The following is a 24024-nucleotide window of genomic DNA, read 5'->3' as shown; positions in this document are numbered from 1 at the left end:
AATCAAGGATTGAGTTTCGAGATTAGATAATCAAGGATCGAGTTTTGAGACTCGCAAATTTTTTTTCAAGGATCTCGATCAGAGATTTTGAGGTGAAACATAACTTCTCAAAAGCGAGACAACAGCATTGGACAAAAGCTTTTGACATGCGGTCTACTTCTTTGCAAACATAACATCGAGTTATTATATGATTGCTTTTACTGTATGAGCTTTTTTTAGTCACTGCTCATGGTTTCTTGACTTCAGTGTTTATAAATGCTGAATTACCGGGATACTTTTGATAAACAGCCCTGATTGGATGCTGGAAAATTCTAGGAAGCACATTCATAACATTGAAAATGATCTTCAGTAAACAGAAAGCGGAGGCAGCGTCTTCAACTGAACATCTATGTTGGTACTCCACAACTACTTCGAACACTACCATCTTTACCACCTATAGCACTCTTTGGACAAAAACTGCTTCAAATTGCATGTATAAATTAACAAGAATTAAGAGGATAAAGCATCTTACTTACTTACTTACTTAGGCCCTTTGCCCCCTGTGGAGCATAGGCCATTGATGAGTTTCCTCCACCGCACCCGTTTCTGGGCCCTCTTACCAAGTTCTGTCCAGCTCAGCCCACTGTCCTTCACCTCATACTCCAAATCTCTCCTCCAGCTGTTTCTAGGGCGCCCTCATTTCCTCTTCCCCTGGGGAATTTCCATGAAAGAGCATGCCGCGTGGTGTTATTTGCTGGCTTCGGTAGAGTGTGGCCTATCCAGCCCCACTTCCTCCTCCTTACTTGTAGCGCAACTAGCTCTTCTTCCGCCCGTTCCCACGTACAGCTGCTCGTTGGTTACCGTATCCTTCCAACAAATGCCAAGAATTCTTCTGAGACCTCTGTACTCTACTTTGTATCCTCTTCACTGTTCTCCAGGTTTCTGACCCATAGCTAGAGCAGAACAGTCTTCACATTTGATCTAAATATGTGAAGTTTGTCACAGATACATGTAGCTCTTTCGATGCCCATACCTTCTGCAACATGATAAACCCTGCTCTAACCTTTCCAATCCTTTGTAAGTGCATCCTTGTCCATACCTCCAAGTGTGTCTATAACGCTCCCGAGATATGAAAGTATATATACTCCAACGGCTACCCCTCGACCACAACAGGTTCCTCACTTGTGTTGTTAATCCTTAATACTTTATTCTTGACCTTGTTAATCCTCAGACCCAGTTTAGCCGATTCCTCTGCTAGCCTTGAAGTTTTGTCCTGCATTTGTAGATGGTTGTGGGAGAGCAGAGTAAGGTCATCCGCATAATCCAGATCGTCCAACTGCTCTCATGGGGTCCACTGTATTCCGTTGTTACCTGCTGTGGTTACCGATGTCATTATCAAATCAATGGCCAGTAGAAATAGAAAGGGTGACAGCAGACAGCCTTGCCACACCCCTGTCGTCACTTTGAATGAATCTGAAAGCTGACCCTCATGGTCTACCCGACAAGTAAGACCTTCATACACTGTAGCTAGACTTAGCCAATGTAACAAGCTTCTCTGGGATGCCATAAAAGCGCAAGGGCTTCCAAAGAATCTCAAGATCTACACTTTCAAATGCCTTCTCATAGTCCACAAAGTTGACATATAGGGATGAATTCCATTCCAATGATTGCTCTATGATCACACGTAGGGTACATGTTTGGTCTATGCATGAACGGCCTTTCCTAAAGCCTGCTTGCTGGTCTCTAAGCAGGATGTCCACTGCTGTCCTCATCCTAACCAGACGTATTCTGTTCAATACCTTGCCCAGAACAGATAGTAGCGTAATACCCCTATGGTTATTGCAATCTCCAAAGTCTCCTTTCTGAGGAACTTCCACAATAATACCTTCCCACCACTCTTCAGGGATTCTCTCTTCTTCCCAAATCCTAGTAAAGAGCCAATGGATAAAACATCTGCTCAACCATAAATCATTATTGCTTATGATTAATTCCTTTGTTTTTACTAATTTATATTACTACTTGTAAAATTCATTAATAATTCATTAGGATGACAGCCAACAGAAACACACTATTCAGGCACAGGTAACCCAGGTTCACTGTGTGCGTCACGTAGGTATTAAAATGTAGAGAACATATGAGGCGAAGTTTAGGTCTGCAAAAATTTGCTAGAAAATGGAAATAAAAATCTATAAAACTTATCATGTGGTGAGCTGTTGTTGTTTTTAACACATACACGAAGTTTCGGGGAAAATGGTCCCCGTTCACCTTCCTTCATAATATAGTGACAAGGTAGGAGACAGAAGCCAGCTTAAGGGCTCCGATCAACCCAAAACAAGCACAATTTTTTTCGTGAAAATCGAATCCAGTCACTAAATAAACACGCCAGGTTCGTGGAACAGGAATTTCTCTAAACCATGAATCCACTGAAGCATCTCCAGGTAGCAACGCGAAGCAAACAGGCTCCGTAGAACTTGTAAGTTGACCTGCTAAAATGGCGGCCCGAAAGTGGCACTGAACTCGGGACGCCTGGTGACGAGGGGAATATATGTCCCCCTGGAGGGAGGGGAGTCCCAGATTGCTCAGTGAGTTTTGTTTTTAGCAATTTGGGACTCCCCTCCCTCCAGAACTTATTATACTGGTCACCAGGTGTCCCAAATTCAGTGGCATTTTGAATTGGACACTTCGCGAGGACAACGCTTTCGGGCCACCATTTTAGCAGGTCAACTTACAAGTTCTACGGAGCCTGGTGGCTTCGCGTTGCTACCTGGAGATGCTTCAGTGGATTCATGGTTTAGAGAAATTCATGTTCCACGAGCCTGGCATGTTTATTTAGCAACTGGATTTGATTTTCGCGAAAAAAATTGTGCTTGTTTTGGGTCGATCAGAGTCCAGACGCTGGCTTCAGTCTCCTACCTTGTCACTATATTATGAAGGAAGGTGAACGGGGACCATTTTTCCCGAAACTTTGTGTATGTATTAAAGACAACAACAGCTCACCACATGGTAAGTTTTATCGATTTTTATTTCCATTTTCTAGCAAACTTTTGCAGACCTAAACTTCGCCTCATATGTTCTCTATATTTTAATACCTACGTGACGCACACAGTGAGCCTGGGTTACCTGTGTTCAGGTCACATGTGTTGGTTTGTAAATCCCGTTAAAGTTCAACTGTCTGAAAGCACGGGGAGGGATTGAATAGATACACTGTAGCAGGGAAAGGCTGGGGTTGATGAATTTTTAATTAGTTGAATTAGCAGTAAAATTAAATTTCATAAAGACTTCTAACTCGCCTAATTAATATGCTTAACTTTCATAAAAACGAGTCCTGAAAATTTGTACAAAGTTTATTAATCAATCACAAATTTGACATTTCAATCAAAACTATTAGGTAACAATTTACTTGAATCTTGTGTGCCTTGTCGAGAAAGTTTAATGCATCCTTGCCTTCCGTCTCACGCAAATGACAGTTAATAGCACAAAATAACAAATAAAGTGAATTGGGCGGACAACGTTCTCCATTTTGCTTGGCCACTTCACAAACAAACTGAATTTGCTCAACCAAAAGTTTAGCTTATTTGCCGACATGTGCTATACTGAAACGGTCACATCTTCAACATCTTCGCATTTGAGACCGGCTATTCTAACAACTTCTCACATTGCACATTTATTTTGCCGTCACTGCTGCCACTCCTCGAAGACTTTTCTACCCCATTTAGTGTTGTATTGTGTTGCTTTTGGAGTTGCTCCTACACTAGAGTGGTCTCTTCTTCTTTACTCTTTGGAGAGTGAAACCAATCAGCCATGTTTCTACCACAAAAGCTCTACCAAAATAGATTGCTAAATTCAATGCTAAACTCCTATGGGACAACTCCACGCCCACGCGATTAACATAACAATCAAAATCTATTGTTTCATTTCACAAGTAAGATAAAATATTCACGTCCGACCTTTATGGGCTATAAAACGGCTTGCCGTTTTAACTGCCCATAAAGGTCTCCCGCTCATATTTTATCTATTTCTTAATGGTTTGGAGCATTACTTCTAAAGAAAACATCAAAAAACTACAGCTGGTACAAAATTATGCCTGTAGGATTGTCACCAATCTCAGGAAATATGATCACATCACTGATGCTGTAAACCCATTCACCACTAAACCAGCCTAAACCGGCCATACTTATTATTTTACTCTGTCTAACGCCACACGATTTTACTCATCAATGGGGAACCCCCAGGAGTCAATGGGTTGAGTTCTCTAAAATGGCTTAGTGTAATGAGCAAACTAATATACAATGAATTGGTTAAATGTTATTTAAATGTCTTAACAATCCAGTGCTCCAGAATATCTTAATACCAAGTTTCAATGCTGTACAATTATTCATTTGAGGAACACTAGAGGAAAGAACGATCTCAACCGACCAAAATGCGGAATCAAAATGGGTCAGAAATCCTTCGCATATAGAGAGTCATCCTTTTTTGATAATTTACCTAAGGAACTTAAGGATATTAATAACTTACAAACTTTTAAGAGAAAACTCTTTTTACATCTATTTTATGATTAATTTATTTATTGCCACCATTATCTATTTTATTCTCTCATTTACTTATCTATTTATTTTTAGCATTATCATGTACATATTAACCTTTTAAATGTAATTGTATGTATGTAATTTAATTATAGTGGAAGAACCCCTTTGGAAACTATAATAAATACCTCTTACTAACCGAGTTCGAGGTCCGTACTGTAAGTTACGGACCAAGTTTTTTCCCGTTGATTTATGGCCCAAGCGCGAAGCGCGTAGCGCGCGGGCCATAAATCAATGGAAAAAAACGAGGATCCGTAACTTACAGTACGGACCCAGAAAACGAGGTTAGTAAGATATTTATTATATCTCTGAGGTTAACCGGCACGCGGGTAAGGAAACTAGTCAAAGTGAAGCAGAAGCTAAATCTTCTTGGCAGTTAAGTTTGAAATAGTTGCTTGCAAGATTCAAACAGTTTTCAGTACAAGTTTATGCAACAGAAATGACATGAAAAACTCGCTAGATGATGTTTTGTCGAAATTTTAAATTTAGCGGGCTGTACAGCGGGCCGTACTGTAGAATATGGCCCGCTAATTTAGCCAATTACAGCGTGCGTACTATCTGAGAGATATAATAAAAAAATTTAAAATTTTGTGAACACCGTCAACTTAGTTCAGATGCTTCGAGTATTCTGAAGTAGTGAGCGTACCAGTAGCAACCATACTGTAAGACCACTTTTGTTACTTTCTGTAGGATAATAATAATTTATAATAATAATAATAATAATAATAATAATAATAATAATAATAATTCTTCTTCTTCTTCTTCTTCTTCTTCTTCTTATTATTATTATTATTATTGTCATAATTATTATTATTATTATTATCTAAAATTCTTATTATTTATTATTGTGGTGTTTGTTTTTTAGAAGTGAAGCAAGCCCCTGTCCTGGCTGCAAGCCAATATCCTGCAAGAACAAATTTTCTTCTGGAGGTACAGTATGTGACATATGGAATCATTGCTACAGTCACAGAATGTGACCTTTGAAGCTTGAAAACTAATGTCTCTGGAGATTTGTACACTTGGTTTAGCCGGGGTTTTTTAACCAACTGCCTGGCTTAAGTGGAAGGTGGCTGCCTGGGATACCCAGGGGCGTCCACTGTGGCCAGGCAGCCCCTAGATAGAATACTGCCCCCATGGCTGGCAATTCCCTGCAACCCAGCCATGAGCCCCCCATTCTAGGCACCTGTCACACTGATGAAACAGTGGAAGGAAGAAAATTAAGGGATGGGAGGGGGGGGGGGAAGAAGCTAAACGAACTGTGTAATGTTTTGCTGAATATCAGCGTTGAACAACATTTGGGATTAGAGAAATAAACTCCTTGGTTAATTTTTCATCTGGAATTGGTGTTAATCGGCTTTGAACAACCAGGCCCTGGTGTAAAATCTATCAATTTCACTCTCGGGAGGGAAAGGCCAATTAAAATTAGTGATGCTCATGAGTGTTACCTGAAGGATAAAATTAAATACTGTAATATTCATTTTGAGGTTTGTTTTAACCTACAGCATTTGTCCTCCTTCACATTAAGAAATTTTCAAGACTCCCAAGTCCCTCCACAGGAAAGGCTGCAGCAAACCAAAGTAGGGCAATATCAGATTTATTGTTTTCTGTTTTAATATTGGACTGATTTAGACCATGCAACCTCCATCTTTCTTGCAATTGTTAGACTTTGCTATTTTATACTTGCTTGTTATTGTTCCAATAGGAACTGTTGGCCAATGGAAATCAATGGACGAAGGAAATGGAGATGAGATTAACTGATACAGATGTGGTACTTTTAGATGGGGAAACGCAGGTAAGGAAGTGAGATTTGATTCAATCCCCTATTGTAACCTAGAGTGGTGTGACTTTGAGTTCTTGTGTTCAAAAGTTTATTGTTAGTGTTGTGGGTAGAGAAACGCTGCTATCAGTTATTTTTATTATCTGGCTTGCCTTTGTTGTCTTTTTGCGAAGGGTTTGTTATCTTATCGGGTGCTAACACCTTCGTCTCTGAAGGGTCAAAACAACTTGAGGTTGTAAGCAATCAACACAGGTTTATATGATCATAGTGGAATCCCCCACATCCTTTGGATTTGGTGTACAGTGTACTGTTACTATTGTACACGTAGAAAAGGGTCACATTACTATTGCCCAGCTCTTGCATGTATGTACCACGGAGTGTCCCATTTTCATGACGTAGAACTTTCACAATTAACTTGTATCAATAACGTTATTTTTTCAGGATGTCATTGAAGTATTCCCGTTGAGTACAATTGGACATGTACATCACTTTAATGATGATCCCGATCTGAACAGTGTTCTAGTATTCAACACTATACAGACAGAGCAAAAGCTTGGTGCCATGCATCTGTTCCAGTCTGACCGAGTCCCAGTATGTAATAGTTGCATTAGATAATAGAGGAGGGCATTGAGGTAAAACAGCACAAAAAAAATTGATTGTTCAAACCCAAAAAACCAATATTTTAAAGCCATAGTCAAACTAAAACATTTACACATGGAGGATATGAACTTACAGTTACTGTAAATCTATAGCATAAGGCCAATAATAGAGACATGAGAGTAATGTGATACGAGTGGAATGTGCTCATGGCGGAGACACATAAAATTATTGCCAATCTTCAGCTGTACATCAAATAGAAAAGATAGGATACCAAATAGGAAAAAAAATTCCTTTTGATGCTAAGAATTGGAATTAAGCCACAAACTGCAACAGATACTAAAACCAAAAAACTGTCCTTTTTTTCGGTGCAAAAGAAACCAAACAAACAAACAAAAAAAATGAGGTAAAGAAAAGGCCAAAACTGCAATTTAACCTAAAACCCAGATCAGATGCCCCCACCCCATATTAGTACTGATTGATGTTCTTTTTTTTTTTCTTTTTTTTTTTTTTGATGTACAAGTTTCAGAATTCATCTATCTGTCTAGCCATCACTTAGTTGTTTGTTTCTCCTTCTGGATCTTTTTATCCCTGTACATTGTCAGTGTTGTTTACTCTAACTCCTTACCAGAAGATTTTTGTGATATTAGCTGCCTTTGGAATCATATACTGCTGCTTGTAACTGCTTAAAGCTTCATTGAATTAAGGATCTTAAAAACTTTACTCTTTCTTTCTTTACTAGTCCACAAATACTGATATCCTGATCAAATTCTGAGAAAACAAAGAAGCATTTTAGTAGTTTAAACTGTGGAAGTGATGTGTGAAGCCTTGTGCGTGTGTTATAAAGCTTGGAAAAAAAAAAAAGAGAAAAGATAATCAGCTTTTTGTTTCTTAGCCAAGTTGTGTTGAAACATGGTTAGCCCTAATCATGGCTAGACAAAAAGGAAAGGAAAGGAAAGGAACTTTACTGAAGTGTCTAGTCATTCTAGCGCTGAATTACTAATTGGGGACACTGTAAACTGAAATTAACAATTAACACAAATCAAGTCAAATGTTGGTTTTTTGAGGAGAGGGGAAACCGGAGTACCCAGACAAGAACCAGGTTTTTGAACCAGTTGAATTAGGGCTAACGTTCTTTTAAATCATTACAGTACTTGGCCCTCAAGATCACTGTATGTTGAGTTGTTAATGTAATAACTTTCCATTGTATTTTAGGCAGCAGTGGTGGCCACTGAAATTACAAAAGCAGCAAGCAGCAGAACGGTAGTTAATTAATTAAACTACTTTTGATAGTAACCTAGTGTCTTTACTTCATTTTTCACTAACTTTAATCTTTATTATCATTTTACCACTGGAAAAGTGATGTTTTAATGATAAGCCTTATGACATGATCATTTTCCTAACAAACCTTATAATAATAGAACTGTCATATTAAATGTATAACACTTTTTTCATTCTTTCTGTTTGACAGGCTATGCCACACAAATTTGCTTCAAGAGGTGGTGCCATCTTACCACCACCCCCTACTCATCCAGCACCTCCTCCCCCAACGGTATAAAGAGATAGAATGACAACTGTAGTTGCATGAGAAGTAATAATGAATGTTTTGTAAGGAATCGTTCATCGCATTCTGAAGTTCACACTAATAATACATGACCTGCTAAACGCCCTTACTTGCAGTCGGAGACTGAATTTCTGCCGGCTTGGTGCTCGGTCCCTGAACACGACCCATGTATGACCACGGAGCACAGTACCACAGCCAGATGGAATAGGCTGGGAGTTGATTTTGCTCAGGGAGAAAAACCGGAGTACCCGGAGAAAAACCCTCTCAGTCAGGTTGAGATTAACTGAAACTCAGCCCACATACGATCTCAGGGCCGAGAGTTGAACCCGGGTCGCAGAGGTGGAAGGCCCGGTTGATAACCACTAAGCCATCCTGATGTTAATACATTTGTAGGTCTTCAGACAATTATTTTTTATCAGTCTGGGTTTGCATGTGTATGGTATATCCAAACAGTAAGACTTATTTGCGTCAGGGCATGTACAGTACCGCTCAAGAGTACAATGTACCCTTTCATGTTTTTTCACATTTTTCTTTAATACAATGTAATATTACAAGTCTTGTTATCTGAGAAAAATACTGACAATTTTCACAACTATTGTATAATTTAATTTATGCCTTAACTGAATTTACTCTGAAAAATACAAACTTGTTTGTTGTAGGAGGTAGACCAAGAGAGGCTAGATCTCTATGAGAAATCATTGGTAGCGCAAACCATTGCGGCATTTTCTGCAGTGCCAGATGGTGATGCTAAGAAACCTGCAAAACCACAAGTAATATCCAGATACCAAGCATCTGAATCATCATCTGATATTCCTGATGAATTACTTTCCGCAGAAATCCTAGAAGCAAGGACCAACAGAGATGTGGTAAGACAAGAAGAATCTAAAAACCTAAGACCAACAAAATCAAAATCTTATTATTGCTCAACTTAATGTTCTCCTGCAGATTTCATTATTGGCTTGGGCTGCATATATTACTAGTAAATTTAATTAACCTCTTCAGGCCCACCAGGTCTCCCCCAGTTACTGAGTAAAATCGTCGTCTCACTCCCAGGAGTCAGTTGGTTAATATCATCAATAATTAGAGATGGGAATCGGTTGAGATTTTATTTTTGCATTGGTTGGGGAGATTTATATTAGGAACAAAAAATATTTGATTGTAGGTGCTCTTTAACCTATTCACCCCTTGAGCAGCCTCCATCGACGAATAAAATAATAATTATTTGTCTGGCATCAGACAGTAAAATCTGTAAGTCGCACTCAATCTCAGGAATAAATGGATTATATTAATTAAGAGGTTTTAATGGTTACTTCTTGGTTTTTCAGCAAATTCTGAATCACTGCATTGATGACATTGAAAATTTAATTATGCAAACTAAGAAATCGGCTGAAGCATGGAAAAAGTTGCAGAAGAAGAAGGGCAAGGCCAAACGTGAGTCAAAACTTTGACGTTTTAAAGTATGTTTGTTAAAGTGCTACTATGATAAAAAAAATCACTGCTTTTTTTCTTCAAATTTAAGAAGTGCGATTGCTCAACACTTGACTGGCAAAATTTTGAGATTTGAAATTTATCCAAAGGTTGTTTACAAATTTGAATGTAAGTTTTGGACTTCACAGTCCACCATAACTCATGTTCCAAATGGACCTCAGAATGTTGGATCTAGGGAAAAGTGACGTCATTTACTCAACAACTTAAAATGTCAGCGTGTAAACAGCTTTTTTTTAATCAATCCTTAAAACTTAAGTCAATTACTCTTGAGTTAACCTAGTTTTGAAATCCAAATTAAAATGAAAATATTATTGATAATTTTGTCACAGTAGCACTTTAAGTATGTTAATATTGATTGATACACACATAGACAAGCGAAAATAAACATTTGGAGTCATCATTTTGACATTTTCAAAGGTAAGTACAGATATGTGAAATGTTACATAAGTATTTTATGTATGGTGGTGTCAGAAATAATTATTTGACAATAGGAAGTGCGAAAACAAATATTATTAGACAACTACTGTTGTGAAATCTGATTGCATGTTAAGTTTGGGTACTGCTTTAAATTGTTTTTATACATGTATCATCACCTTTGAAAATGGTGTCATGAAGACTCTGAAACATTGGTTTTTATTGTTTATTTTTCCTTGTTAAATGTGTCAACCAAAACTAATTTTATTAAAAATTAATTAATTTACCTTTTTTCTGTGTTATCCTTTAGGAAGTTCTTTATCACTTGAAGCAAAACCACCTCCTGAGGCAGATTTCCACGATGCTTTTCAAAAATTCAAGCATGCTTTCAACGTGCTGGTAAAATCTCTCATCTTTGAGCAACAAATCTGTTTAATTTTTACTATATCCCCAGCCTTGGGTTCAGGGATGAGATCTCACTTTAATGCATACTGTTTGCCTGTGAACTTTGCTGTTGGGGATGACAAAATGAATTGATTTAAAGTTAAATAGGTTACAATAACATATACATCTATCCTTGTTGTAAATATCCTCAATTTCTTGCATTTTTCTGTCTCCATGAATCTACTGGGAACCTTCTGACACCCAGATTGTTACACTTCTCTCTACATCTTAATTGTTTTTAAAAAAGATCCCATTCTAGGGAAGTCTTTCTAAACACCTTTTCACCATTTTCAAAACATATGCACATGGGACTGAAAGTATACTAATTTCTAGTCAATCTTTTTGCATCCACAGGCAAAATTGAGACAGCATATTCACAATCCAAATGCTGCTGAATTGGTGCATTATTTATTTGTCCCCCTTACTCTGTTAGTACGCTGTACTGGAGGGTAAGTTATGCGTGTGGTGGTTCTTGGTCGAAGTGTTGATGTATTTCAACCAACGTTTGGTTGCAATACATAATAGTATTGACATCAATTTAAGCAATTATAGCTTTGTAAAGTATTGATGTTTTTTCATTGCAGTCCACAGAGGGCCAGAGATGTTGTTGCACCTTTGCTGTCTGTTCAAGCCATGGAATTGCTGGAGAATTGTTTGTCCTCCACAGAAACTGAAATTTGGAGGTCTCTTGGACCAAACTGGAACATGACTAAGTATGTAAAGGTTTATATTATTATTACTTGTTCAGGGAAGCTTTTTTCTTCATCTTTAAAAATATTTTTGGGCTGCCCAAAAAGGGACTAACATTGTTCAAGGTGAGAAAAAGTTGCTCATGAGCTGCAGGCCTGCGTGGTTGAAGCCATATCCAGGTGTCATTGCCATGAAGAAATGCACATGTGGCTGTAGACTCCTTGACATACTGCTTACTAGTCCACTGCAAGGTTCCTCCATCAACGTGTTTTTGAGCCTGGTTGGACAGAGACAGTGTTGGGCCACATTTCGTGTCAAATAAGAGAACAAAGTTGGGTAGCCAACTTTGAAGGCCAAGAATCTGGACACCCTTATTAGTATACGACCACACTTAAGCATTATCCTATTCAGCAATAAGTCATAAAGCACCCAGAGGTGGTTTATGTTGTGCATGCGCCTATCCCTGCCAAAATCATGGTAGAAGCTATCTGAGTTTCCATAGACTGTGATCTGTCTCTTGTCTTGTTTTGTTTAGTAAAAACTCAATTCAATTGTGGTAACACTGAACAGTAAATCTGACAAAGCTGTGGGCCTTGATCTTCTGAAACTGTGTTAGTTGGTTATTGGGGCCAACTTACAACTCCTAGTTTTTCTTTGCATGACTTTCATGTTTTTTGTCTTGATTCAATGAAACGCAAGCCCAACTTTTGTACACTTTAGCTTTGTTAAAATGTTCAAATCAATCTTACAATACTTGTCTTGTTATTTTCAGGTCAAGCAAGCAATTCAAAGATCAGTTTATTCCACCTTATACACCTGTGTTTAAGGATGGCTGGGTACCACCGCATGTTATTGCTGGCAAAGATGTGTCCAATGTCAGTGCCACTATTGCTGCCAATGCAGCAGCTATAGCTCAGCTTAATGATGAACAACGAAAGGTTTGTTTTTGTTTCACAATTTTAGTCTTTCCACCAATCCTCAGGTGGCAATATGCGAGTTTAATGTGTCTGTATGGCTAGTATAGGGAGCATTACAAGGTATTCTAGCAAGATTGAGAAAAAAAAAATTGCAGCCCACCTAGGGGTGAAAGCAGAAAAAGCGAATATTTTGGATTGATATAGCTTATATGAATAATTCTAATGCACAATGGGTGCACCTTCCCTAGCCTTTCCCTTTTGTGGGGAATCTGACCCTGTGAACAATTTTCTGAGGATTATTCCAGTCTTAAAATGGAAATGCGGTTGTTTTTATCCTGTGTAAAGTTCTTCTTTAAATAGAAAATTCAAATATCAAAATTGCAGTGGTTGCAGTAAGTATATGTACCAACAGCCAACGAAAATGCGTAGGCTACTTTACTCAGAGAAATCGGCTACTTTTTTCCCCAAAATGAAGTAATTGAAGACTGATTCTTTAAAACCTCGGATTAAAATTCATTTTCACAATGAGAGCATTTGGTTACTCTCCTCAAACTAGCCACCAAATTCAGATTTTATTGAAATCCCTGAAATTATTTTATAAATTCATGCATTTAGCCACTACTCAAAAAAGTGGCCTTAAGAGTTTGGTGTTTTGCTGTTTGACTCCAAGGAATCCCACGCTTCTTGTATTTTCTATGTGATATATTTCTTGTGATGTTACTCAGTGGTTGGCTGTCTTACCATGTAGCACTTTTTAGTGTCTTACCATGTAGCACTTTTTTGCGGATTTTGCAAAAATAAGTTCCAGCAGAAAAAAAAAACACCAGCAAAATTAAAAACCGCAAATATAATTATAAATGTAACTAAAAATGACCGTTAATCCACTAGTGTTACTATATATCATACATTGGGGTAAAAAGGATTATTTTGATATTTGCATTGAGACAGAGCAATCAGAGCTTGCTACAAACAAAATGAAAGGATAAAAGGTTAAGTCAATATTTTTCCAGTCTCTGAGGTACAAGAAATGAACTCAAAGCAGTCAATCAAAAGGTAACATTAAACTGGCTCAAATATGTCGTCCAAAGGGACACCATTTTTTAAGGCCTCCAGCATGACACATTTTTTCCACCCGTTCTCGATGATTGAGGGGTTTTTTACCAAAAAAGTAATAGAAGTTGAAAATAGTCTTGCTGCTTGAAACGAAAACTGCAAAAATTAGTCCCCAGCAGAAATTTCAATTCGATCCCACGAAATTTTTTTTTTCGCACAAACCTCAAAAAATTGCCAATTCACAAAATGAAAGTCTCGGAAAAGTTACGTGCTACTGTACATGGTAATATTCCACTTATCTCTCTTGCTAAATCTTAGGGTGAGGATCCTTTTTCCAATCCGACAGTTGTGTCGGCAGCTGCCAAGTTTAGACGCCTCACCAGTGTAAAAAAACCTGAGGACACAGAACCAACAAGGTACCAATAAGAGAGGTTTCATTGGAAATTATTGCCTCCATGTTGTGCAACGCAAACAATAGATCTCCCATCACCTCCTTTTGTCTGCTTTGTACCTAGTGTGTACATTTTGCCTTTTGTTATCTGTATCTCCTTGATGATGACTGCAAAATTATTGTTAGGTGTCAGTTCAGGTTGCCATAAAAATGGTCTTTCCAAATAAGGGGGTTCCACATGATTTAGAGTTGAGTTTACAATATATCCTGGGCATATTGTTTTTTTTTTCCCTTGGCTCTAATAATTTGGGCCTTATTGGCTTCGACTTAAGTTGTTGTGTCTCTTGTTTTGGCCCCTCATTCCTAAACATTCCCAACTCGAGGCTCAGGGTACGAAATTTATTGTGTAATAATAATAATAATAGTTAAGTGATATCCCTCTTTCAGCGTAAAGGCTGAATTACAAGGATGGTCAGTGACAATAACAGAAGACAATACAATACAAAGACAGTCAAATAGATAATTATATAAATATGATTAAACGCACTAACTAACAGAGAAAAAAATAACAGAGAAGAGGTTTACAACTGATCTTGATACTTAATGGTGGAGGAATCTGCGAACCGCTTTGTCGTGGGGACAAAGCCCACCAGAACACGTTCGCCTGAACGTGCAAATAAAGCCCATTGAAGGGAATTTCACGTGAAAGTATGTCAAAGTTGTTTTAACAGCTACAGTGGTAATAGAGTTCTATTGCTTAATTCTTCAAAAACTTACATTGTTTGTACTTGTTTCAGTCCAACCAAGAAGGGGTTGAGAAGAGTTCGTGTTCTCTATGAATTTCAAGCGAGAAACAGCAAAGAGCTCTCTGTCCAACCGGGAGAGGAAGTTGCTGTAAGAATAGTGATAATCAAGTTAATTAATTTATTTATTGATTTTTTCCCGCATCTTTTTCTTGCTGTTATTGCATGAAAATTGCTGGGACAAGATTTTTAATTGGTTATTGTCATGTTGCATAGGAGAATCGTTGTTTACATTTATTACCTGCATTAGCATAAGGTTACTAGATTGTTTTAAATGACTCGGCTTAACTATCATCTACTTTTATGCGCATGGTTTGGCCATGCAAATGAAAAATGATGACATTTAGAGGAAACAGAAGTCTTCAAGCTAAGTCACTAACTATTTTGCAAACCATTAGGCTATGCGGATGACAGTAGGTCTCGAGTTATTGTAGACTAGAGCGATTTTCAATCGAGTGTCGTAAAACCAAAACCAAAGTAATTACTCAGTTGGCCAATCAAAAAGGACGGAGGCAATCCAGTAAACCAATCAAAGCTCGAAGCGCGGGAAAATGTGCATGTGCGAGTCACGATTGGTTTTAGTTTCACTTCTGATTGGTTGAAAAAGTGGCGCAAGAACTTTGATCCAATCACTGAGTGAAGTAATGCAAAACCAAAGCAATTCGCTAATTACTTTCGACATTCAATTGAAAACCGCTCTCTCGTAGACTATCAAAGAACTTTTGCTCCAAAGTAAGGCTAGTGAAGATGATTAGTGTAAAGACAAAAGAATAATTTTTTGGCGGCCATTTATAAATACGGTCTATTGGGAAGTGATATTAGAGATCGAGGACTGTCTTCTTCGTCGCTTAGTTAGTCACGCATGAAGAGATGGCCGGCCAAGAAAATATGGCCATGCAAGCTCCTCCTCGAATCCAGATTTCGCATGGCAGTTTTTTCTTATGCCTGTCTTTTCCTCACCCGTGACTAAATGAGGAAAGAGGGACTGCTTGTAGTCCAGGTGAAGATGATACTTGTATGCTATATTTGAGTGTTAAACCCTTTTTTTGTCATAATTTTAGGTATTGCTGGATTCCCGTCAGTGGTGGTGTGTGAGAAACACAGAGGGAGCCATTGGTTTTGTGCCAAATACAATAGTGGAAGAAACAGGTTAGCTTTGATGGTGTAAATGATGCCTTGGATAATTGACAACCATTAAACTAAGTGGAGGTGGCTAGTCGTGTGGAGGTAAATATCCAGCACTAGCCACCGACACTGAGGTGAATAGTTGTTTTAGTGTATACTAAAACAGTATAGCACGAAAAGATGATTTTAACGTATTAATTTCTACAACGATTGAAATATTTTCTGGCGCAAATCCCGCGCGAGTTGCTCGGATACAAAACCAACTATTCAGATACAAAACCAACTATTCACCGAAGTGGAGGTGGCTAGCGGCGGATATTTACCGAGCCGCGAAGCGGCGAGGTAAATTTCCAACGCGTGACACTGAGTGTGACACTGAGTGTGACAAAAGCGTGACACTGAGTGAGTGTCTAAAACAGTGAAATAATATACAGCACAAAAAATTAATTTGGATGTTTTCTTCACTTGTCACGGATGCAAATCGGGACGCCATTTTTTCCCGAGTTGCTCGGCGGTAAATAGCACAGGATATTCGGAGTTTGACGAGCCAATCAGCGCGAGAGTTCAACGCTATCCACTGTTTTGGTATATACTTACAAAGGATATTCGGAGTTTGAGGTGGCAGTCAGAGCGCACCTTCTACACTATCCACAGAATATAATGTGACGCAGCAAATACAGGACAATTTAACAAAGAAGATTGAACAATGACAAAGTTTATTTAAATGAAGGGAGATCTGTATCAGATAAAATAAAGATAGTGCTTTAATAAGAAATTTTGTTTTAAGCTGAAAGAGATATTTCATGTTAACTGACCTCGGTGAATGGAATGAAGAGATTTATTTTTCGGTGTTGACTTGGGGATACTCGGAAAAAATCCGAGTGCTTCCTCGCAGGAGTCGGCCATTAAACTAGGGTCATGTGACATTTGTCCCGCTCCTACTGCTAGGATCTAAATTGCTGTGTTACATGTTACTGTGAAAATCTGAAACGCGTGGACACTGGATATATTTATGTAATGTTATTGTGTAAGAGGGAGGTGCGGTGGCCTCATGGTTAGTGCGCTGGAATCCGGATCGAGTGATCCGGTTTCGGGCCCTGGCCGGGGACATTGTGTTGTGTTATTTACTCTCATGGAGCCTCTCTCCACCCAGGTGTATAAATGGGTACCGGCGAATTTAATAGTGGGGGGTTAGCATACCTTCCAGGGGGGAGTTGAAATGCTCCTAGTCGCTTCATGCTATAGAAAGCGGGATAAGCTGACTTTACCTTTTTATTGTGTAATTGAAAAGTCAATCACGCGCGAGAAAACTAAATCGCAACCAGTAACGGTAATCAGTTTTTTATTTTATGCGTGTTGCTTCTGATTGGTGGCTGCACGATTGGATGGCAAAATCAAATCAAAGTGTTCATGGTTTTCGGATTCGCACATTAATAATATTGCGCAATTTTCATGACGAGATGATCAACTGCGCATTACAATAATGCTTAAAATAATAACCAAATAATAAGAAAATCTTAAAACTTACATCGTGCATTATGAATAAGTACTGAATAAACTAACTAAGAAGGTATGTCTTTAAAGTCTTAGCCATTCTAACTTGCACATTTAAATCATTGCAGAAGCAACAAAAGCTCGGTCACCCAAGGTTGTTAAAATTTTAAAGTTCGGGTATGACAGCGGTATTCCACTGTCAGACAGACCGAAGACTATGATCCAGAGTTTGAAGGCTTGACTCTAACAAGTTCACGAATATAAGACGGGGCCAATCATTCCATGAATAGCTTTCACAGTAAAACGGGTAACCATTGTAACTAAATAATAATAATAATAATAATAATGATGATGATGACGATAATAATAATAATAATAATAATAATAATAATAATAATAATAATAATGTATACATACATGTACGCAGCTCCTGTTGTTCGTCATCCAGCATTTGTACTGACTTTTTCCCGTCGTTTTCTGTCTCTATATGTTAGTTGCGAAACGGGTTTATTATGTTATCCACCTCGTTTGTAATCCTTCATTTGTATTCCAGTTGTTTTGCCAAATCCTCCGACAACAGCTCCTCCACCGGTGCCGACATCTCACGTGACTACGTTGGTGAGTTGCAGTGATTTCATGTCTTTTTCCAGGCCGAGTTTCTTTTGCTGTCATTAACTTTAAGCGACATAGCGAAATAGCGACCCTTTTGTTTCGGACTCAAAACGCAACGTTTTGTGAAAATTGCTATATGGCATCAGTTTTGGGCAGTTTTGAAGCAAAAAGCTCCTTATGCCGGTCAAAATGGCCGACAAATGAAACAGGAGACTACCTGACTTGCGGAAAAAGAGAATTTACATTTCATAACTTCTTATGGATCGTCTGCTATGCTGTAGTCCAACAAAAGCCTTAAAAATATTCCCTAATACATACAAGTCTAATCCATTCCTCGTGAAAGTTTAACCATGTAATTATGTGTCGTATAGCTGTTGTAGCTGGAACTTTCCAGTGAATGTAATTACTGGTAGAATCTTCCAAATGTCTAACGTTGATGTGAAATGAATCTTAGTCGCAGAAAACTGAAGCCACGAGTTACGTGTCATCGGCAACAGAAAACAACAATGTTCCTCGCGTGGAGTTGCGTCCTGTCGGCCTGGCCAAGCCAAATCGTCCTGTCTCTGCGCCGCCTACTACACAGCTTGTTATACCTCCTCCTCCGCCCACCAGCCCTCCCCCGGCTACACCCCCACCACCTGTCAAAGCCCCTTCCCCTGTGATTATCAACACCAATAGAACTGTTCAAAAAGAAAAAGGTTTGTACCAATTTCTTTGCTCATATACACAAATGAACTAGATTGCGTCGAGTCTGCTGTACGGTGGAAGACCATCCGAACTAGTCATCGCCATTCGTCGGGTCATTTCGGAGATCCGACAACAGTCGTGTTGTAACCATAGCTTTCCATCCCGTCTCAGTTACTGTACCATTGAATTTTTCATCTGACTGGGAGAACATGATTTTAGGAACGAATAGCCTGTTGGCAGAGTTTCCTTTATACCCGTCTCTTGATGAAAAGGAAAGGAAACCTAGCTCCTTTTCACGGATCTCCACGATGTCGTCCAGAACCAGTTTGAATTTTAGCGCTTCCGCCATTGAGTGGAAGTGACGTTACAATGACGTCACGTCGCGCATACGTGTCAGAACCCCGAGGAGGTACGTGCAGAGGTTCCTTTTCTTCTCGCTACAGAAGCAAATCAGTGGAACCTCAGCTATGCAGGGTAATGTTATGTAAGCAAAGATTTTCCAAGCGAAATACCATGACTGTTAATGAAACGAACAGGGCCCGTTAAAATCCTCACCCGCTCGTTATTTATATTTGTAATGTATCGCAATCAAATTTCGGTACTTTTTTATTATGAATTTTTTTTCAGGTAACACAATCCCAGAAGTCTCGGACTTCACCAAGGCTATCCAAGCAAAGAATCTCAAAAAGATTGACCCTGAAGCAGAAAAGAAACGCCGAGAAGAGTCCCAGCAGAATAGTAAACATTTCTCCATCTTTCTGCCCTGTACAATTAAATTTTAAAAATAATCTGGGGATTGCTTTGGTTGTGCTGTGGGTCGCTTACTGATTGGCTTCAAATTCTCGCACCTCGTTGTTAACCAATCAGTGGCAAAAGCAAAACCAGTTATGACCTGTTGCGAACTCGTTTCCCCGCAAGTAGCGCCGGCTGTATGTATTTTGATGAACTCATTTTGATTGTCTATATCTTTAATTAACTAGATGGAGAGTAGGGATAGCGCAGTGGTGAGAGCAATCGCCTCTTGCCAATGTGGCCCGGGTTCAATTTCTAGACTCGGGGTCAGTATTGAGTTCGTTGGTTCGCTACTTTTCTCCGAGAGGTTTTTCTCAGAGTACTCCGGTTTTCCCCTCTCTTAAAAAACCAACTTACAATTTAATGAGTTGATTTCATTTCTGTACCATATCCTCAATTAGTGCCCTAGTTTTAACTTAAAAAAAAAAAAATAGTGCTTTTTTCAATTGAGTGTCGAAAGTAATTAGCGAATTGCTTTGGTTTTGCATTACCTCACTCAGTGATTGGTTCAAAGTTCTCGCGCCACTTTTTCAACCAATCAGAAAACCCTATCAGAAGTGGAACCAAAACCAATCGTGGCTAGCGCGTGCACGTTTTCCCGCGCTTTACGTGTAATTACTTCGGGTTTTGATTGCTTTACTGCATTGTCTCCGTCGTTTTTGATTGGCCAGTAATTACTTTGGTTTTGGTTTTACGACACTCGACTGAAACTCGCTCTAAAAAAATTTGATCAAATAGTTTCTTTAGTTTTAGTTCTACGATAATTTTACGATGTTGATCACACATGTGACGTATTATTGTTCTTACGCTTTCCTAAACAGTGAGCTCGACTGACAAGTTAAATGATGAACTGAAACGACGGATGACATCCAGCCAGGGTGGAGTGTCCCCAAAACCGCAACGGAAACGTAAGAGCAATATCTTGTGCGGTCTGTATGTGGACACTTTTGCATACTTTGGTTTTAGAAGCGCTGATGATACCGCTCCAATTTGGTGTTCTGTGTTTTAATTTGCTAGAATCACTGCCTGTGGTCAACTTGTCTGCCGACTCGGAGGCCAGTGAAGTCAAGGAATGGCTCAACAGTAGAGGTTTCAGTGAGAGGTTTGTTGATCCGCGTGACAAGGAGCGTGCAATTTCTATGTATTGTGTTGTGCCCCGACGATTACATAGATCGAGTCATTTGATAGGTGAAACAGCAAAGGGTCATTTGTGCCTATGTCCGGACATGCAGGAAATGGCGAAAGTGGAGGATTTGGGAAAATTCTGGGGGCAAATCCACCACACGTCGCTCTCCGCGAAATTTCGGCAAATCAATCAAACAATTTTCTTTTATTTTTGGCACAAAGTTCATCCCGACGTTTGCTGTTTCCCCAAATCTGCCAGCTAACTTGCGTGGCGGGCGTACGCGTTCGAAGTCGAAGGGAAAGGGAGAACGAGGAGGGTGCGCGAGGAAGGAGTTGTTCATCGCACGTCCTCCTAGTTCTGCCGCCGGTTCCGTCCTTTTCCCTTCCCTTCCCTTCCCTTCCCTTCCCTTCCCTTTCCATCCCTTCCCTTCCCTTCCCTTTCCATCCCTTCCCATCCCATCCCTTCCCTTCCCTTCCCTTCCCTTTTCATCCCTTCCCTTCCCTTCCCTTCCCTTTCCATCCCTTCTCTTCCCTTCCCTTTCCATCCCTTCCCATCCCATCCCTTCCCTTCCCTTTCCATCCCTTCCCTTCCCTTCCCTTCCCTTTCCATCCCTTCCCATCCCATCCCTTCCCTTCCCTTCCCTTCCCTTTCCATCCCTTCCCATCCCATCCCTTCCCTTCCCTTCCCTTCCCTTTCCATCCCTTTCCTTCCCTTCCCTTCCCTTTCCATCCCTTCCCTTCCCTTCCCTTTCCATCCCTTCCCATCCCTTCCCTTCCCTTCCCTTTCCTTCGAAAGTCTTCCACGTAAACGTAATGCTTAACCTCTCTATTTAAAGATCGCTTTTCTCGCAAAAGAAGACCTTTCCAGCGAGTCGTAAGCGTTTGATAATTATTTGCTGCTGTTTGGGGTGTTTAAAACGCGTTTAAAAATAGTTTGGGCCTTTAAATCTAGGAAGTAATTTGAACGGTCCAAGTTATGCGCTCTTGGCTGGGCACACTTACTTTAACCTTCCTTTACAGTCCATCTGAAGGTAAAACGCGTCGCTCGTGGCTCCCTCGCGCGTTATCCCTCCGCTCACACTTCCCTCACGAAGTCATCCATCACCTCAGTATTGCCTTGTGTTCTTTGCAGTTGTCTGTCAGCCTTATCCAATAAGTCTGCCAAAGACTTGGAGCTTATGACAAAAGACCAACTAAAGCAACTCTGTGGCGATGCAGAGGGTTCCAGAGTTTTCAGTCAGTTTTCGGTTCAGAAAGCGAATTGGGAGGTATGACACGCTCACCTAAGAGGTAGTGCCTCGTGCTTTAGCTCTTCTTTGTTTGCTTGCTTTGTTTTCCTTCTTCACTCAATCCGGAGTTTGAATAGTGTCTTTTTTTTCCAGGTTGTCAACAAGGGATCTGAATTAGCAGTAAGTAGATCTTGGGTGTCATCTGATTTGTGGGGTCTTTTGATCTTTTTCATTACCTGGCGCTCTTAATCTAAAAACCGTGTTTATTTTTACTTTAGGGTGGTATACGTTTCGGGTACGTTAAATTGCTACTGTGATCAAAAAATCACTTCCTTTTTTTCTTCAGATTTCGAAAGTGTGATTGCTTCACACTTGACTGGCAAAATTTTGAGCTTTGGTTTTTATTTTAATGTTGTTTACTTCGAGCGTGAGTTTTGGACTTCAAGGTCCTCCATTACTCACGTTCCAAACTGACCGATTGGACATCACAAGGTTGGATCTAGGGAAAAGTGACGTCATTGACTCACTAGCTTAAAATTTCAGCGTGTAAACGCAGCTTATTATATATGCAAAACACGAGTTTCAAAGTCTGAAAGCCCGAAACTCTCGTGCTGCATATTAATTCAGCCGCGTACACACGCATTGCATTCTTAACCATTGAGTCTTTGACGTCATTTTCTCCTCGATCCAGGGGCCCGTTTCTCGAAAGTCCCCGAAACGTTACGGGCCGTTTTCGGGTGTCACAATCTGTTTGTATCTCAAGAACGGAGAGGATTTAATTCGTCAAACTTCGCAGTTATTTTTCTTTTTGTTACCTTGGAAACAAACATGTTAAAAGATCGGCCTTCCAAAACAAGCGGTTGAGAATTTCACAGATGGCTTTTCGGGCCCGAAACGTTTTCGGGACTTTCGAGAAACGGGTCCCAGCTCTCTCAAGACTCCAAAGTTAGTAACGGCTCTCCATGAAATATGAAAATTTCAGTTAAAATGAACAGGTGACTTTTTTAAATCAAGGCTTAAAACTTGGTGGGTCACTTACTGTTTAGTTGACATAGTTCTGAAAGAAAAATAAAATCGATTTTTTGGTCATAGTAGCACTTTAAATCAAGGGGTCGAATTTGTCCCAATTAGCTGAGTTCCTAAAAACAAAGACGCATCATTAATTGAAGTCCGTGATTTTGGTCCAAGATGGCAATCAACACAGATGAACTCTGAACGAGAGTTTTAAACTAGAATAATGAACATCTTAAGATAAGGACACGTTGCGGTTTGGGACTTATCTATGTGCGTCCCCGGTTGAATGACAAACCAGCCGCATGCTCCCAAGGTACCACACCTTTTAGAGACCAGCTTCCTGTTCAGTGTGTGTGAACTGCCGGTCTGGTTAGCCCAGGTGATGGAGCGCCGGACTTCCAGGTGGTCGTCAAATCTAGAACCGGCCAGCTTAGTTCATGCGTACTATTTATTCGTTATCTGCCTCATTTGAGGTGGTTTACTTGAGTAGTATTTCCTCGGCTCTCCATGAACAATACACCTTAAGTTGGGTGCCGAAGTTTCATCAAGGCTCAGCCCCTGTCATTGTAGGGATTTTTTTTTTATTTCAGTTTATCATGAAAAAGCGTAAAGAGCGCTCAGAGATAGTAAGCGAGTCAGAACTGGAAAGCGTTGACGAGCTGAGAACAATCGTTGCCGACGCCAAGGCGGCAGCGGCTCAAGAGGAGATCGAGGTTAGACTCCGGAAGTCAAGTGCTGGAAAGGCAACAGGTATCAAGCCACCCAGCCGTACAAAGAGCTATGCAGTGCCCCCGACAAAGCCCACGGCGGATAGCGCAACACATCGTAAGGTATCCGGTGGGGCTTCATTTGACAGCGCCGAGTTCATTCCCCCGCCACCTGTACTGGACGCAGAGGATCAACCGAGAAGCGGCGAAGAAAAAAAACAGAAGGTGAGAGATGATTAGTTCCAGTTTAGTGTTAGATAAAAATCAATGAGACACTTCCCTTTCGTTGTTATTTCGAAATTCATATCTCGTGGTTTGCTGGGTGACGATATAAGGGAATCTTTGCTGAGTGCTACTTACAAATTGAGTTCAAATTAGGTGAAAAGAACTTTCTAAAGTTAGTTAAATTTCCCATTTTAAACCTTGTAAGGCCCGGTTCAAACGTCGAACTTCACATGTTCCGAATCTAATGCAAATGAGAAAAATCTACTGTTTTCGCTTATTTGCATTACATTCGGCACTTTAATCCATGATACATG

General features: G+C 39.7%; 1 protein-coding gene and 2 long non-coding RNA genes across 4 annotated transcripts in view; 1 reads left to right on the top strand and 2 right to left on the bottom strand.

Moving 5' to 3' along the window:
• LOC138018463 (epidermal growth factor receptor kinase substrate 8-like) overlaps nucleotides 1-24024 on the top strand; it is a 30622-nt gene that overhangs the window by 1669 nt on the left and 4929 nt on the right. Inside the window, exons 5-27 of the mRNA XM_068865094.1 lie at nucleotides 5428-5492; nucleotides 6065-6139; nucleotides 6265-6354; nucleotides 6781-6930; nucleotides 8152-8199; nucleotides 8408-8488; nucleotides 9160-9366; nucleotides 9826-9931; nucleotides 10713-10801; nucleotides 11201-11295; nucleotides 11431-11559; nucleotides 12309-12474; nucleotides 13825-13922; nucleotides 14695-14791; nucleotides 15762-15849; nucleotides 17873-17937; nucleotides 18386-18629; nucleotides 19246-19356; nucleotides 20232-20318; nucleotides 20428-20512; nucleotides 21668-21803; nucleotides 21918-21944; nucleotides 23369-23710. Coding sequence (XP_068721195.1) covers nucleotides 5428-5492; nucleotides 6065-6139; nucleotides 6265-6354; nucleotides 6781-6930; nucleotides 8152-8199; nucleotides 8408-8488; nucleotides 9160-9366; nucleotides 9826-9931; nucleotides 10713-10801; nucleotides 11201-11295; nucleotides 11431-11559; nucleotides 12309-12474; nucleotides 13825-13922; nucleotides 14695-14791; nucleotides 15762-15849; nucleotides 17873-17937; nucleotides 18386-18629; nucleotides 19246-19356; nucleotides 20232-20318; nucleotides 20428-20512; nucleotides 21668-21803; nucleotides 21918-21944; nucleotides 23369-23710 — 2681 coding nt within the window. The remainder of the gene's footprint in view (nucleotides 1-5427; nucleotides 5493-6064; nucleotides 6140-6264; nucleotides 6355-6780; nucleotides 6931-8151; nucleotides 8200-8407; nucleotides 8489-9159; nucleotides 9367-9825; nucleotides 9932-10712; nucleotides 10802-11200; nucleotides 11296-11430; nucleotides 11560-12308; nucleotides 12475-13824; nucleotides 13923-14694; nucleotides 14792-15761; nucleotides 15850-17872; nucleotides 17938-18385; nucleotides 18630-19245; nucleotides 19357-20231; nucleotides 20319-20427; nucleotides 20513-21667; nucleotides 21804-21917; nucleotides 21945-23368; nucleotides 23711-24024) is intronic.
• Nucleotides 521-12292, bottom strand: LOC138018475 (uncharacterized). 2 transcript variants are annotated; one of them, XR_011126031.1, is made up of 5 exons: nucleotides 11587-12292; nucleotides 10690-10913; nucleotides 9147-9339; nucleotides 7565-7707; nucleotides 521-1905 (listed from the first exon to the last, which is right to left on the bottom strand). It is a non-coding gene; the product is annotated as an uncharacterized lncRNA (long non-coding RNA). The 2 variants fall into 2 exon arrangements; XR_011126030.1 differs by lacking the exon at nucleotides 521-1905 and having other exon boundaries at nucleotides 6943-7707.
• On the bottom strand, nucleotides 12482-15135 carry LOC138018476 (uncharacterized). Its single transcript, XR_011126032.1, has 3 exons — nucleotides 14942-15135; nucleotides 14675-14789; nucleotides 12482-13900 (listed from the first exon to the last, which is right to left on the bottom strand). It is a non-coding gene; the product is annotated as an uncharacterized lncRNA (long non-coding RNA).

Source organism: Montipora capricornis, chromosome 10, assembly GCF_036669925.1.
Source record: "Montipora capricornis isolate CH-2021 chromosome 10, ASM3666992v2, whole genome shotgun sequence".
Lineage (NCBI taxonomy): Eukaryota > Metazoa > Cnidaria > Anthozoa > Scleractinia > Acroporidae > Montipora > Montipora capricornis.
This window is presented reverse-complemented; position numbering and strand designations above follow the sequence as displayed.